The 18226-nt window shown below is 37.6% G+C and overlaps 1 protein-coding gene across 2 annotated transcripts in view; it reads right to left on the bottom strand.

Moving 5' to 3' along the window:
* LOC134227982 (organic cation transporter protein) overlaps positions 1-18226 on the bottom strand; it is an 80233-nt gene that overhangs the window by 30994 nt on the left and 31013 nt on the right. Inside the window, exon 1 of one of the 2 annotated variants that reach the window (XM_062709709.1) lies at positions 7827-8309. The exons of the other annotated variant lie outside the window; for it this stretch is intronic. Within the exon in view, the coding sequence (XP_062565693.1) occupies position 7827 (1 nt within the window). The 5' untranslated portion in view covers positions 7828-8309. Of the gene's footprint in view, positions 1-7826; positions 8310-18226 lie in introns of those variants that run through there. 2 annotated transcript variants of the gene reach the window in all.

Here is an 18226-nt window from a genome sequence, read left to right as displayed (position 1 = left end):
CCAGCGTCGGACACCTCCTAATACCGGACACTTCTCATAACGACACTTGGAGATGACCCTCCACCATTTAATGTAGTACAAAAGAAAGCTATTAAAAAGTCCTTTACTTGCAGGAAATGTCAGATCTTCATGTTGTAAAATTTGTACAGAATTTGAAATTGAACAAAACTGTCAAACATTTTCATGTTCCACTTTACCTTCTTCTTCTTCTTATTGGCATTACATCCCCACTTTACCTTAGAAGGTTTAAATCAACAATCTTAAAATCAATCGAATGCATTCTGAATATGTGAATATGTCCCCAGTACTTGGGGACACTTTTCTGATCCGTATTTTGACGTAGGACTTACGTCTTTCTTTACTATACTGGGTGTCATTCAGATTTTTGGAAATCGAGAGCGTTACGCTGGAAGGGAAGATTTTAAACGTTACTAGCGCCTTTATCTTTTGATGGATTTTTAGGATTTATATATCAATCGACTCGGACACTCTCCACCATTTTGCCTATTTCATTGAAACTTAAGATTATTAACAATAAGCTATTGAAAATTTCAATTCTTGTCAAAGCCAGTAAAAATTTCATATATAACCAATCTCGTGCATTCCTAACACGGACATCAGAATGCGGTATGTCACGAGCCTTCGGGGGTACCGGAAGATTTTCTTTGTGTATGAAAGAAGCAGTGCCTGCCGTGTACGAGTCATTACAATTTGTGACAGCCGCGCGTACTGACGTGCTTTTTGCTCACTCATTTTTCGTTTCGTTCGTTTACCTACACAATGACAGCATGCAGTCACCAGCGGTAGAACTGCCGGTGGGTCTGCGAATATGCATGAAAGAAGTGGGCGCATTTTTTTGTCATTCTGTGCTTGATGATGGTCGGATGCAGTGGTGTCGGTTGCGAGGGATGCAATCGCCCATTTCATCGCTCGGAGCTCACGGCTAGAGGCCGATGATGGCCAAGGCAGCGAGGGCAGCGGTGGCTGATGAAGAAGAATAAAATTATAGAGATTTGGTCTTCTCATCCTTAAAAAGTGATTGGCTTTATAATCCACATTATCCCGGGATGGGTACGAGTCATGTCATATGACTGACTATATGTTAAGTTGTGCTTGGTACTAAACGACACGTATATTAAAACATGGTGATATACTATAACAGTTCTGATTCCCCAGCAAAAAAGGAAAAATCAACACTGTTCAAAATAAAAATTTAATTAAAATAATTATTTTCATTTATTTGCAGAAGGTATAAGCAATTAAAGATGCACAATCAGCAATAGTGTTAATATCCATTTTAGATTCGAAAATTTCGCTGTGTTTTAAAAAAAGTCCGCAAAAAATAATTTGCAAAAGAATATTTAAATGAACTATTCTTTTTTTTTTAGTTTAGAATCAAAACATTAAATAATTTTTCGTTGACGTATTAGCAGTACCTCCTCTATTATAGTAGGGTTACTGCTCCTTGACTTGCTTCTCATTGTTGTGATTTTTTCAGCAGTAAGCACGCGTGTTAGCAAAAAGAAGCAACGAAATTGGTGCTGTATTTCTTTGTTTGGAAAACGGGACAATTCCCCTAAAATAGCACATTTTGCCCAAGTCTGAAAATTTTGTAAATAGAATTTTAAACTTTAAATACTATCATCAATAAGATATCTATAAATGTCCTACATTTGCTTGAGTAAAGCAATTCTAATTATGTATTTAATTATTAGTTTTATTTCCAGAAGTTTTGAATAAACAAGTTGCTAATAATTCTACAAAGCATGGAAGTTGTCGTTTCCAATATCAATACCTATAATCAAACTCCATAGATCCAAAAGTTAAATGTAAATACGTTACGTTTATACAAGTCCTACGTCTACTCGCGGTTATGTTGAAAACATTACCCATTGCTTTTTTTTCACAAGAAATCATCATCTAATGAACCAGTGCCAGCCAAAGTGTTACAAGGTACATGTCACATTGAGTTATTTTACAGGACCGCATTTTCCCAAAAAAATCGAATAATAAATTCAAATTAACAATTTTATGCAACTCAACTGTACTAATATGTTATAAGTGATATGCCTAAATGTAGTGGTGGAAAAAAATGTAAAGTTTCTTGCCAAATTTCAAGTGTGTTGGAACAAAATGCACATGTACCACTTGGGAACAAAATGTAAAAGTGGTAGTTAACCATCAAAATAATGTAAGAATCTGTTGCGGAAACTCCCATATTGCCAAATTTTCTTTTAAATAATCTGATTTTAGTGGGTGGAACTGCACATGTACCACTTTTTCTGGCAACGAAATGGCCTTATTGTAATATATACCAGAAATTAAAAGGTGTATATCTTCAGGTTTAGTTATCAAATCGCTTTTTCGTCATTCCCTTGCTAGATCTTTGCAAATAGAAGCCATTTATGTAAAAACTCAAAATTGACAAAAATGGTTTATGTACCACTTTTTCTGGCAGCAGTTTAATTACATCGTCGAAAAACGTGTTCAAATTTGATCAAATATAGTTTGAATGAATCATCAATGATCATATTTTGTGTACATTGTGTATGAGTTTTTCGTTAAATAGCTTATGTGTCCGGCACTGGGGGATCTCCCCCTATTCATTTACACCATTCCGAGAAAACAATAAAAAACAGCTTTTGAACAAATTGGCACCGAATCTTTTGATTACTTCGATACAGATTAAAATTTTCCGATTGAAGAAACAGCAAATCTGGCAATTCCGGGCAAGGCCGGGCAAGAACTCCACGGAATTTCTAATATTGAGACACTATAACAAATGTCCAATAGAACAAAATTCAAATTTTAGACTAAAACCGATACAATATTCTTTTGCCACTATAGTGGCATGGTATACCACTTGGTATACAATTTATAAATTGTATAATATTAGCTACTTGTACCCTTAGTGTTAATTTGGTAAATTTTAGTTGAAAACATTGTAATTCCTACATGATTCAATTTACTTACTTGATACTTACTTTATGGGCTACAGCTCTTCGATGAACCTACGCCGAATGGAGTATCCTTCTCCACTGGACTCGATCCTGGGCCAATCGCTTCCAGTCGCCCTGAACATTAAGCGCCCTCAGGTCCTCTTCAACTGCAAAAAGCCATCATGTACGCGGCCTTCCACGAAGCCTGCGGCCTCTCCCGGGTTCTCTACTAAATATTATCTTCGCTTGACGTTCTTCCGGCATACGAACAACGTGACCAGCCCACCGTAGTCTGCCGTGTTGTATAACCTTAATAATATCCAGCCCTTTAAACACATGGTACAATTCGTGATTCATGCGACGCCGCCAGATACCGTTCTCCTATTTACCGCCGAGTATTGTCCGCAGCACCTTAAGCTCAAACCCTCCGAGAGCTCTCCGATCAGCCTCCTTTAACGTCCATGTCTCATGGCCGTATAAAGCCACCGGAAGAATCAGAGTAGTATACAGCGCGAGTTTTGTTTTCGTTTGCAGACTACGGGACTTAAGCTGGTTACGAAGTCCGTTATAAGCCCTATTTGCAGTTGCAATACGCCTTTTCACCTCGCGGGTAACATCATTATCGCACGTCACTTATGTTCCAAGATACACAAATTCTTCTACCACTTTTTCAAATTTTTCACCATCCAGCACCATTTCGCTACCACCACCACTAATGACCCCACGTTGATTGCCAGCGACCATGTACTTCGTTTTGCTGGTATTGATCGTGAGTCCAATCCTCGCTGTCTCCCTCTTAAAAGGCACAAAAGCCTCTTCCACGGCACGGTGATCAATTCCGATAATATCGATATCGTCCGCAAATCCCAAGAGCATATGCGATTTTGTGATAATGGTACCGCTTCTTTTCACACCAGTTCTCCTAATCGCTCCCTCGAGCGCAATATTGAACAGTAGATTCGAGAGTGCATCACCCTGCTTTAATCCATCTAAGGTAACAAATAAGGTAAGCGTCCAACGTTATACGAATCAGCCGTATCAGTTTCGCCGGAAAACCATATTCAAGCATAATTTGCCATAATTCATTCCGTTTCACTGAATCGTACGCCACCTTGAAATCAATAAACAGATGATGTGTCTGCAAGTTGTACTCCCGGAATTTATCAAGGATTTGTCTCAGGGTAAACATTTGATCCGTCGTTGATCGGCCCTCACGAAAACCTGCTTGGTATTCGCTAACGAAGGACTCTTCAAGCAGTCTCAATCTGTTGAACAGAATACATGACATAATTTTGTACGCCGAATTAAGGAGTGTTATTCCTCGGTAATTGGCGCACTCCAGTCTGTGCCCTTTCCTAAAGAGAGGGCAAATGAGGCCGTTCAACCAGCTAGCAGGCATTTCCTCGTCTTCCCATATTTTCGACATAATATGGTGCAGAACTTCATAAAGCTGCTCACTGCCATGTTTGGAAAGTTCAGCCGGGAGCTGGTCCTTCCCCGCAGCCTTATTGTTTTTCAGCTCTTTAACAGCTTTTTTAACCTCATCTAGTGTAGGTGACTCCACAGCTTGTCCATCGTTGCTAATATTTATTCTGTTCACCGATGCACCGTCACTTCCTCCATTCAACAAAGTCTCGAAGTGTTGCTTCCACCTGGCAGCCACTTCAGTTTTATCAGTCAGCAAATTCCCTTGTTGGTCGTTGCACATGACGGGCGATGGCGCTGTCTTTCTCCGCACGCCATTGACAGACTCATAAAACCTCCGCATATCATTCTGCTCCATTTTTTCCTGCGCCTCACTTATAACTTGTTCTTCGTACTCTTTTTTCTTCCTGCGGTGGGTTCGTTTTTCGGCTGCTCTTGCTTCCTTGTACCGATCTACATGATTCAATTTAACGAGTGGAAAAATCGTAACTGCCAGAGACAATTCAAATGAATTAATTAATAATAATTTTAAAAATCCAGATAAATCCATCGTCACTGATGCTATTCTTGATCAGGGTTATATATCTGGTACTGCCAGACTTTTTGGTCCCAAAAAGAGAAAAAGAGAAACCATCCACAATGCCAGACTTTTCAAATTTCAGACAGATTTTTTGAGACCATAATCGGTAGTATATGAGTCACAGAAAATCATCTAATACAAGTGTGCTGCTTGGGATGCTACAGCAAAAGCAGTACATTGACAAGTCCAAAATGACCGCAACTTCAACTCGCTTCCAAAAACTTATTTTTAAATAATTTCAATATTTTATAATTAAAGTGAAGGAGTGAAGGTTCCGCGGATGTTGTTCCGGACTGAGCCATGCCTATTCCCAGAGACCGGTTTTAAAGAAACAAAAATTAAAGGGCCAATTTCTGACATAATTTCTTACGTTTGGAGTTCTGGGAATACTCACATCGTTCTGTAATAATAATCCCAATACAATGTAATCATTGTCTATCTCCATGGCTTATCACATTTCTAGGTTATTCAACAATCTGGTGTCCATCTGGAATATCCGAAACATCATTAAGTAATTTTGATGGACCTGAGTGGTCACCTGAGGTTCTTCGGGATATTCAAAGCATCCGTAAAAGTAGACAGTTTGTAAAACTCATCCGTCTCTGAATAACAAATGATTGATGAGGTCCATTCTCATGAATCTGAGTGGAGATGATGATGAAGATCCGGAACCTCCGTAAAAGTGGTAAATTCTTGATACTCATCTTAGAGAAGCGCAATTTTGTTGAAATCTCTTCATTACAAGCAACAAATTATTGTCTTAACCCCTTCTCATAGATTTGTAACGCTTGTTACAGATCAAAATCCTCTGTTATGGACGATTCATGAAAATTATGACGGCACTTCTTTTTTTGTTACAAAATTTTTATTATTAACTATGTTAATCAAAACAATTTTTGAAACATCTGTTGGCTTACCATTTTAATCTGAATATATAACTCAAGTTATTCCAATAATTATTTATATTTTATTTATAATTTATAAAACTTTCAGAGCTTAGATTTCATTCAATTTAATCTGAATTTTTTGAAATACTTGAAATGTTATGAGCTCCAATAATATCGTTTTACGGATATGGAAACGTTTTACGGATGTAAAAATATTAAGATCATATTTTTAGTTAGAATTACTCATTTAAAAAAAATGATTAAGACAATTTTTTCGCCAGATTTTGCCAGATTTTTAGATGCAGCATGCCAGACTTTTCTTAAAAAGTAGTGGCAACCCTGTTCTCGATTCAATCCCTTGGTTTTGCCTAGAGGCCTTGATAAGAGAAACGCGGATAGAAAATATAGCTCTGCCAACACTGCAGCCAAACTTCTTCATGTAAGAACAACACATGAAAAGGAAGAAATGGTTTATCCAGGTAAAATTTTACACACCTCTATTTAATGTGTTCACATCGCATGACAATAAAATCCCATAAACAAAGCAATTGCATTTCATATCATTGATTTGCAAATATTATTGATAACAAATGTAAAATGCATTAAAATTTGTTCATTAATAAATGGCATTAAATCGAATTTAGCCGTTTTCAGTATTTGAGCCGATGTTTTGGTTGCTTGGTAGGTCTCTTGCTCGATTGGCTGCAGCTTTTGACAGTTCGATTGGCGGCTCATGCCAATCCGCGTTTCTCTTATCAAGGCCTCTAGTTTTGCCTTAGTGTGATACACATCATAAATAATTGCCTACATTACGGCTCTTGCAAACCCTGTAAGGCAAACAACCAACCAACCGTATATGGTACAACACACCATTTTCTTCATAACTTTTGAACGTGATTATATTCAATAGTAATCAACAGGGTTTGTCCCCGTCGAATGCAACTTGTTGCGAGAAAATCGGTTAAGAATTACTATATGAAAAAGTGGTTAATGTTTTTCCAGTTTACATGCACACACACACACATACATACGCACGAACAGACAGACATGTGTTCAGCTCGACTAGCTGAGTCGATAGGTATATAACATCATGGGTCTCCGAGACTTCTATGAAAAGTTAACTTTTCGCATAACTTTTCAAAAGGATCTAAGTAACATTTTTTTCATGAATTAATTTGAGTACTGCAATCAAAAGCTTCCATATTGGTCTGTTGATTGCGCTATTCAAATTAATTCATGAAAAAATGTTACTTAGGACCTTTTGAAAAGTTAAGCGAGATGATAGCCGTTCGGTGCAACTTTGTTGTACGAGAAAGGCAAAACGTGGTAAATAAGGATGATAGTGTTCATCGAATACAGAACGCCTAGTCTAATAGATGACTTCATGAATTAGATTAATTAGAAAAAAATAAAATAAAATAAACAATCAAATGAAGAATGAATAAAAAGCAATTCGATACTTGTCAATGGAAATCTTTCTCTGCAAGCGGGGCTATCCGATTGTCTCACTGTTATGATTCACTTAAACTTTATACAATAATTGAGAGAGAATAATTACTGGCGGTTCCGATCTTTTTGTAATAGAACCTTTACTACAGACTTGCACTAAAAAGTAATCAATCATTATCAACGCTTCATACATTCTGATCGAAACATATTGAATCGAATTTGTTGCAAGGTCATGTCGCAAAACACATCTCGATTCAATACTTACGGTACATCCGTGACGACCATTCACCATTCTATTAGAAAACCGGCATATTCAAGCATCATATGTGCGCTTAGCCATGAAACTCAAACACAATCCACTAACAAAAGCACAACCCGACTAATGTAGATATACTTTGCAAAATAATCTATCATGTAGGTAGTAGGTAAAACCCATTATTCGACGTTGACTATCGGACAAGAAAGTTTCATCTTGTTGAATTGAAACGCTCAATCACCATTGCAAGCAAGGCAATCAACTTCACAACCATAGCTAATGGTACTTACTTTTCCAACTAAATATTTATCACAATTTCAGATAATCACAGCTCTTGCTTTTATTTTTCTTCTGATCTGGTTTCCGGAACAGCACACTCTCCGAGTCACAAACAAACTATCACAAAAGACCAGCGAAACTTTTTGGTTTTTCTTCCACGCGGCTGTGGATGCAACAACCTCTGCACATCAACATAGGTTTTGCGAATTGCGCCAACCACTCGGTCCGTACTCTCACTTATCGCACTTCAACTCCCATCCAGAAACCAGCGTGCGTCGCGCTAGACGTGCCTCCGAACGGCCTTCAAATTGCAATGCAACTTAATGTTCGATCCCTGCTTTGTATATGCAGTTTGGTACTCTTAAGAGATCACGGTCTATTTTATCTTCAGCTGCCGCCGCGCCGTACGTTGGAAAGCTAGTCACGATCAGTCGGCGATCGAACCAAAATTGGATTTCACGTGCACGCGACTTGATCGTGTCCAACTTTACCACAGCACTGAACCCGAACGGTTTGTTTACATTCACTTTTATAACGTTCCACGGTTTTTCTCTCGCGAAAAGTCGCGATCGCGCACCGGAGCGGCGTGATTTTAGAATTACCTGTCCACCGTGTTGTCTCTCTCTCTCCCAAAAGCATGAATAATGCGACTTCTTTTGGATTTGTACCTTGAAAATCACAAACAAAATCCTGGGAAAAACCCACACTAAAATATTAAGTTTGAACCATTTTCTACTTTTTTAAATCTAAAGTTTGAACATTATTTGAACAAGTCAAACAATATTCATTTTATTTGATAAAAGCTATTACATGATTTTTATTTTTGTTGTATTCATATATCCACAAACTATTTTGAAAGAGATGGTTATGAAAATCTGAGACCCTTCGGACCAAACCCGAACAGTATTATTTTTAAAATCCCATACACAACATAGTACCTTTGTACTTTTCTGCAATTAACTAAAATTAATTAAATGTGTTGTACGATTCACAGACTTCAAATAAATTCTTCAAAAATGCAAACGTAATATGTACATATGCGCTCATAGGCTGTAGACTACGCTGAAGTCGGGTTTTACACGGAGTATACGTACCACGGAAATCGAAACCGCATTAAAAACGTACCCCCGGTTATTTAAAAAAAAATCGATTGAACAACTTTAAGAAAAATTCGCATAAAAAAGGTTATTTTAAAATTTGTGTTATAAACGACCTGCGTAAAAAGGCTCCAGTTTACTGTTTCACAAATTTGGTAGTTCCTTCGAATTGAATAATTTTACGCCCATATGTACCTATCGAGGAAGTTTAAAACTCTATTGGATATTCATCAAATATGAACAAAAAAAAATTAACCCAATTTAGCGATGAACTCTGACGTCAAACAAACTTGTTTCAAATTTGAAAAACGATTTGTGTGATAGTACAATATTGATGACATGCAAGTAAAAACATCTACTTCGTGCTGACGATCAACCATAGGAAGATCTTGAAAACCTAGATTCTTCATAGCATTTTGCATCCAATCATTCCAATCTCCTAGACATGCGGTAAAGCACTCGATCAAAAGCGTTTCGGGTTTTATCGCAGGTGGGTGACGAGAGAAAGAGCGAGCCATAGGAGAATACCTACTACTGAAGGAAGTACTAACGATTCGATCGGGGGAAACCCGCTCGTTGTAATTACCACGTTCAGTGGACTTTTTTGGATCGGTTGTAATTTTGCCTCCTCCTCAGTTCGATCTATACGTCTATGAGCAGTTGCGAACGGTGTGATGTACGATGCATGTTCAGAGAGCACGTTTGCATTGATATGCATTTTATGTTTCAAACGATTGGTATTTTTTTGTTAGTGTTAAGAAATTCTGGAAATCCCGCATCAAGTTTTCGATAAATGTGAGGGTTTTCAATCGGTGTACAACAATTTAAAAACCGATTATGATTTAGACGTGCATCGAAATTGAATAATTCGAAACACTATCACAATATCAACTTATAATGGTTGCTTAATTAAATATTTACCATCTTTTGGTTGGATTGCTTGATTACCGTACGTAAAATTAAGAACGCGTAGTATTTCATAAACTACCATGAATAATCAATCATACATTTTCCATCGAATCAATTTTTTAGCTATTTTTTTTGCAAATTATCTAATACATGCATTCATCTCTTAGACTAGGTGTTCCGTGTTTTATTAACGCTATCATCCTTATTTGCTATGTTACATTTTTAGTTATTATTAATACATTTCAATTGCCTCTGGCAGTTAGGATTTTTCCTCTGGTTTTTTTCTCCTAAAATTGGAAATTATTTTGTTGGACATTTGTTGCAATGTCTCAATATTAGAAATTCTATGAAGTTCATTGGAACTATACCACTATATATCAAATGGATTTACACAACAGTTATACGACCAATTTTGGCTTATGGATGTCTTGTGTGGTGGCAAAAGGGGGAAGTGAGGACAATTCAGTCTAAATTAGGCCATCTTCAAAGGATGTACCTAATGGCAATGACTGGTGCGTTCTCTTCAACTCCCACGGCTGCTCTCGAAGTTCTCTTCGACGTGGCCCCACTACACATACATCTCAAACAAGAAGCATTTTCTTGTACTTACCGACTATGGGTACTCGGTTTTGTGGAAGAGAATCCTGTAAACCGCAGTTCTACACACACTTCGTTGTTAACGCTTATGGTTAATTGGGACCAAATTTTCCTTGCTCCAAGTGATCTCACACAAGTTAGTAGTTTTCCTTATAGGACATTTTCGACACAATTCCCCTCGCGGGTTGAGTGGACATCTGGCTATTTGGAGAGAAGTATGTCGGACAGCATTGTTTGTTACACTGACGGCTCCCTCCTCGAAGGCAGAGCAGGTGCAGGCGTCTATTCGCGTGAGCTGAGATTGGAACAGTCACACTCACTGGGTACACACTGCACTGTCTTTCAAGCGGAAATATTTGCCATCATGTGTGGAGTGCAATCTGCACTGCAGCAACGCATTATGGGCAAAGTAATTTACTTCTGTTCAGATAGCCAAGCAGCTATTAAAGCTCTCGCCTCGGCCAACTCTAGGTCGAAGTTAGTAATCGCATGTCGAACTCAAATTGAGGAACTGAATTCAGTAAATACTTTACACCTTATATGGGTACCTGGCCATTCTTTCATAGCTGGAAACGAATTGGCTGATGAGTTAGCTCGTAATGGAGCATCGCATGACTTTATTGGTCCTGAGCCAGCTATTCCAATATCCAAGTGTTGGGTGAAGTTTTTGATCAACTCTTGGGCTCTCACTCAGCACAAATGGCATTGGAGTAGTCTGGATTCATGTCATCAAACAAAATTGTACATCCAGGAGCCATCTCCGGTAGTAGCAAGCTATTTAGCTAATCTGTCTAAACAGAATTGCAGTGTCTTAGTCAAGGCCTTGACAGGTCACTGCCGACTGAACTATCACATGGCAAATATTCAACGCGTTGAATCATCTGTTTGTGATAGTTGCGAATCCGATTATGGAACTTCTTATCATCTAATATGTAACTGCCCAGTCTATGCACAATTGCGCTTCCAAATATTTGGTAAACACTTACTTAGTGAAATTGACTTCAGAAACCTGAACCTTCAGAGTATTTTGTTGTTCATAACCCGTTGTGGTAAGGAGCTATAAGCTCTTGTACGCTTATGCTTTGTATGTCCTCTTCAAGGGCCCTTTTCCAAACATTCCCTTTGTTCTCCCATCCACATTCCTTTCCTTTTTGTTCACTTCCTTTTCCGTCAGGTGTGTAATGAAAAAGGCTGTGAAGGCGATGGCACAAATCTCCCAAATTGAGGTGAACGTGCCCCTGGAGCCGACGTTCTGATACCTGATACCTGTGTCTAAGAATTACTAGGAGAGATGGAAGCCCCCTCCCTCCTAGCCAAGATCTGATCCCCCTCCCCATTTTTTAAATATGTTGTATAATAAAATATAATAAAATTATCAATCATGTAATTTGATGAAGAATTATTTGTCAACCAAACCTCCCCCTCCCTCCCCACACACACTTATCTACGCCCCCCCCCTCCTTTCTGGAAATATGTTTTACCGTACATTATAAATCATTCAAACTAGTCGAAAGATATATTCTTTAATATGTTTTCATTATTTTTACTGGACACATAACATCTTTAACTAAGTTGATGATTTGTCTCTATTATTTATACTGCCAGGATGAATATACTACAAAATAAAACGTGGGTGAGCGTGGGCACAACCGTAGGTGAAGATATGTGACCTCGAATCGTGTCAAATTGTTGATTTAGTGTTATTTGTTTAGATGTAGACTAAATTAATGAATGAGAATATAATTTTCATTGATAAATTGTCATAATAATTGTATTTATTAACTAAATATAATTTACAAGCAATTCTACTCATTTTCAAAATGTTCATCAAAAGCAAAAGGGACATCCAGTTGTTCATCATCGTCCATTAGATCGTGTAGTACATTGCCTTCAGTGTTTAAACTTTCAGAGCTGGCAAGATTTTCGAATACTAAAAGTGATTTTACAAAACCTGAATATTCAAGTGATACCTTCTTTCGTATTCTAGTCCCTAGACCTTAAACTTATCAAAGTATCAGATGAGTTCATAGCTCGAATAAATACGTCGTGTAGATTATCAACTCGTGGCCTTTTCCTAGCATGATGGGTACGACATTTTTTAGTAGTTTAGGTTGGCACTCTGCTGCTTCTTCATGCCAAGAGGAGCCGGCGAATGGATTATTATGCTTCCAGCGTGAGCGAGTACTTTATGCACTGTTGCTGGAATTTATATCAATCATACAAATTAATATACCGCCGATATGTTTCTTTATAACAGTCATCATTTTTTTAAGATTGAACGGATCTTGGCAATTGATTACTATTAAAATATTACGAAATCTAACAATAAGTTCTTCGTCGATGTCCAAAACTTTGGAAAGTATTTCAGGAATTGAAAATGCTTTTCGACACGCGTTTCCTGTTGTACTGGTCCCTGCTCTGCCTGCCCTGGGTTGATCAACTCTTACTTTGAATGCTTCTTACATTTTTCAAGTAACAAGTTTTTTTTCAATCAAGATATTTGGTCTTTAAATCCTTCGTAACATTTCACTTTTGAATTTCCATCCTGTAGGAAATCTTTTAAATAATAAAAATGAAATGGTCTGTGTTCGTATCCGCATAACTCGGAAACGGCTGGATGGATCTTCTTCATTCCTTCAGCAGATATGTTCGCCATAGTTTCCGACGGGTTTATATTATATTTCCTAATGCTAAAATCACGAGTAAAGTTAAGTAAATCGTGAAAAACTAAAACAAAAATTCATATGGAAATTTTGCATGGGCAGTTCATTGCACATTAGACTGGCCCAAGATACAAAACGTCGTCCGATTCTACGAGGCACCCCCCCAGGATTTTGCCTTCGGGTAAGAAAATCATTCTCTGAAAATTTCAGCCTGATCGGTTATTGCATAAGCTGGCGCAATTGATTTGAAGTTAATACGGGGATTTCAGCCGAAATATATGGGAAAATACACCTCTCTTACTATTTCGTACAGGAAATTGGATGGAAAAGCTCGATTGAGCCCAGATTTGCAGAAAATGAAGTTAACATGCCAATGAACAATTCGACATAAAATTCTACTATGATTAAATAAACTTTAAATTAGTTTAGCTGAGTTTGGTTGAGTACTTTGAAATTCATTAATTGCCTTAAAAACAAGCGCATGTAATCGAAGGTAGCTGCGATATGCGTTGTGGTGCGCGTGCAGTTACTTATGTTTCAGTGCGCGCGAAATCACGCATCGCAGGCACCTTTGATTGCATGCGTATGTTTTCATGGCAATTAATGAATTTCACAGAACTCAACCCAACTCCAAATACATCAGCCAAGATGTATGGGATTGATTTAAAGTTTATTTAGTAATAGTAGAATTTTATGTCGAATTGTTCATGGGCATGTTAACTTCATTTCTTGCAAATCTGGGCTCAATCGGGCTCTTCCATCCAATTTCCTGTACGAAATAGTAACAGAGGTGTATTTTCCCATATATTTCGGCTGAAACCCCCATATTAACCTCAAATCAATTGCGCCAGCTTATACAATAACCGATAAGGCTGAAATTTTCAGAGAATGTTTTTCTTACCTAAAGGCAAAATCCTGGAGGGTGCCCCGACGACTTTTTTCTCCCCATACTAGGCTGGGTCACTCTATTGCACATTTTCGCCTACTAGGCAGGACAACGTCTGCCGGGTCGACTAGTATGTAATAAATACTCAAAAAAGCACTCTTGACTATTTGCGATTCTTTTGGATCAAAAAAATAATACGATTATTATCATAAACAATTCTTTTCAGATTTCTTTTCGATTAAATAACTACTGCACAATATATTGTCGCGCTTATCTTTTTCTAGAATACCGCGGCGGTCTTACGCTCGCAGGCTCGACTGCGAAGGTAAACGTCAAGATAGCCGCCGGGTTAAAAGATAGGGAGAATTTTACCGCTGAAACCAAAACCACGTGTTTTTTGCCAATTGGCAGCAGTGCTCGATTGTATTAGTGATTACCTGTTGCGATTACCTGAGATGTAACCAGCAGGAATCCGCAATATTTGGGTTTTTCTCGAGACGCATAATACACGTTGTTAGTGTTAATGCTGAAATCAAATTCATGATTTGAAAATGTTGTAGAAATTGTAAAATGGCAAATGAAGAGAAAATTTCCTTTGGAATATATAAACAAAGTTATCGTGAAAACATTGAAAACTTTTTTGGCCAGTTGGGTAGATACAGTTTTTATTTGGAATGATAATTTTCGATCTGTTTTTACCCATTTTTAACAAATATAATAATTTAGTGTGTAACATTTTTAGGATTAAATTTCACATTCAACAGTTCCACATTTCCAGCTGTGTTTAATTTGTATGATTTTTTTGGTTTATGCTCGCAGAATCGATAATCGTTATTTACAAAAAAACATTTTTTCGACCTTGTGCCAAAATGACGCTCCTCCGCAGCTGGATTCTTGTTCCGCTGATAGTATAGACCCCAATCTAAACTGTGGTGGTTGTCTCTTGAGACAGCTCGACCCTGCTTGTTAGATATAGCCCAACTTAGGCAAAAAAAGACATTTTTTTACAATAATGCTCTTTCCAAAGCTTAGACAATTACCTTTCCAATGGTGTAATAATTTCCAAAATTGGACAGTTATTCGCTGAGAAAATTGTATTTGTTTGAAATGCATTTTTCCTACAATTTTCACAATTTTCCCAAGTCTGATGCCTGTGGCGCAGTGAGATTTCACTACAGAGGGCTGAAATTTTGGGAATCTAGGTTTAAACTATCTGGCTATCAAATGGTATACAAGACACGTCATTCAAAGCAAGTCAATTTTTCTATTTTTGGCCACCACTTTCCCCATAGTAGTTTGGCTGAAAAGCTCGTGTCATCTGCAAACAAAGATTTTTGACACCCTGGTAGTAAAACAGGTAAGTCAGAAGTAAAAATGTTATACAAAATAAGTCCTAGTATGCTACCTTGGGGAACACCAGCTCTTAAAGGTAATCTATCAGATTTAGAATTCGGATAGTTTACCTGCAGTGAGCGATCTGATAAATAATTTTGGATCAGTTTAATAATGTACAGAGAAAAATTAAAATTCATAGTATTTTACAATCAAATATTCATGCCAAACACTGGCAAATGCTTTCTCTATATCAACTCTAATAATTGATGAGTGGTTGAATGCCCATGGCGTCAACCAAATTGTTCATCAGCAAAAATAGAATTGTCATTAATATGAACCATCATTCTATTTAAAATAATCGTTTCAAACAGTTTGCTTATTGAAGAAAGCAAACTAATTGGGCGATAACTAGAAGCCTCAGCTGGATTATTTGTTAAATAAATTAACCAAAAAGGATAAAGAGCTCGCAGGTAGTTTTTTGATAAGTATGTAGAAAATACCATAATCACCCGGGGCTTTCATATTTTTTTAAATTTTCTAGTAATAGATCTCACTTTATCCAAATTAGTTCCCAACGAAGGGTCAAAAACATTCTCTTGGTTGAGAATGTCTTCGAAGCTCCGTGCAACCTGATCCTCAATTGGACTCGTGAGACCTAGACTAAAATTATGGGCACTCTCGAACTGCTGAGCAAGTTTTTGAGCCTTTTCGTCATTTGTTAACAATATTTTATTTTCCTCTTTAAGCGCTGGAATTGGCTTTTGTGGTTTTTTTTAAAGAATTTTCGTTAATTTCCAAAAGGGTTTCGAACTGGGATCAAACTTCGAGACATTATTCTCAAAGTTGGTATTTCTCAGAATAGCGAAACGTTTTTTAATTTCATTTTGCAAATCTCACCAAATAACTTTCAACGCGGGATCGCGAGTTCTTTGGTATTGCCTTCGCCTCACATTTTAAGGACGGATCAGTAACTGAAGATCGTCGTCAATAATAATGGAGTTGAATTTAATTTCACATTTAGGAATTGCAATGCCTCTGGCTTCGACAATTAAATTTGTCAAAGATACGAGAGCATTATCAGTATCACTTTTGATATCGAGAGGAATATCAACATCAAAATTCCTATCGATATACGTTTTATATAAATCCCAATCAGCTCTATGAGCTATTAAAAGCTATTAAAAGTAGAGCAGATTGGATTGTTAATGGCCTCTTGTCAGATTTCAAACGTCACGGGAAGATGATCAGAGTCAAAGTCAGCATGAGTTACCAATTGGCCACACAGCTGACTTGAATCCGTTAAAACTAAATCAATTGTAGAAGGATTTCGACTGGAAGAAAAACAAGTTGGCCCATTGGAATATTGAATAGTATAATATCCCGCAGAACAATCTTCAAATAAAATTTTACCATTGAATGCTTTGAGCATTATTCCATGAACGGTGTTTGGTATTAAGGTAACCAATTATGAAAAATTTGTTGCGAGTTAGAATTTGAAGATCAACTCTCAACAAATTCCTTTGCTGCCTATTGCACTGGAAATCATGTAGGCAGCAATAAAAGATCAAAAAAAAAATTTCACAGAAACTCCCAAGGTTTCGAAAACTTTGGTTTCAAACGAAGAATATAATTTATGTTTGATACGTCTATTAATGACAACGGCGATCACGATGCTTGACCGGCAAATGATTGCGGATTTTGAGCGTTTGAAATATGTTTATCCGGCGAATCTGGGATCCTATTAGAATTAGAATTCGAAACTTTTTTTTGCGTGAGGAGCATTCCCAGAAATTGGATTTGTGATTCTCCTTACAATTGGCACATTTAAATTTATTGGAATCTTCTCTCACAGGACCAGGACAGGCATCCTTGGCGTGAGAGGTTCCACCACAAATCATGCATTTAGCATCCATGTGGCAATGTTTAGTTCCGTCACTCCACTTTTGGCACTTACAGCACTGAGTGGGGTTTTGGAAATTTTCCCTAAGACGGAAATGTTCCTATGTAACACGGACATGGGACATAATACAGGCCTTTTCCAAATCTTTCATATTATTTAGTTCACTTTTGTTAAAGTGAACTAAATAAAATTCTTGAGAAATACCCCTCTGGGAAGTACCAGAGCGAGATTTCTTTTTCATCTTAATTACTTGGACTGGTGAAAATCCAATTAGGTAATTGGGAAATTTCAAAAAATGATTTATCATCACTGGGGAGACCTTTCAAGACGACTTTGAACAATCGCTCAGTTTTGTCGTCATATGTGAAGAATTTATGGCGCTTCGCAGTTAAATACTGAAGAAGACGTTTACGGTCGTCAAAGGATCCCGGCTAAACGCGGCAGTCACCCTTCCTGGCAATCTGAAATGAAACCTTGATCCCCTGAAGGTTACTTAAAATCTCATTCCTAAAGCCAGAAAACTCGGCAACAGATACCACAATTGGCGGAATCTTTTGCTTTTTCGCGTGGATCGAATCACCTGGGCTAGAGGTGGATTCGATTTGCTCAATTTCGTCATTAATCAAATCGAACTGATTGTTCAGTTCGATAGGAGAAGAATTATTTCCAATGTTAGAGTTAGAAGGAACATCTGAAGTCTCCAGCTCCCTTCTATTTTTCCGCGCTTTGGCAGGAAACCTTGTTTCTTAGAAGGAAGTGGAGAATTCAGAGACTCCCCCTTCCTCTTGTTTTTATTAATGCTCATTGCTGAGCGTGGAGACGTGACCTTCGAAGAGTTTTTTTTTCAGAACGGTGTCCCTGCAGGATTACCACCGCTTGTCGGAATTTTACTTCCGCAAACGGGTCCAACGTAAAACGAAGGCAAGGGTCCTTGCAAATATCGTAACGGGATCAGTGGGTACAAATAGCGCTGAGAAGCACCGTTGAAATTAAAATAGCTTCGGGTAGTATTAAAAACTTCCTT

This window comes from Armigeres subalbatus, chromosome 3 (genome assembly GCF_024139115.2).
Source record: "Armigeres subalbatus isolate Guangzhou_Male chromosome 3, GZ_Asu_2, whole genome shotgun sequence".
NCBI lineage: Eukaryota > Metazoa > Arthropoda > Insecta > Diptera > Culicidae > Armigeres > Armigeres subalbatus.
This window is presented reverse-complemented; position numbering and strand designations above follow the sequence as displayed.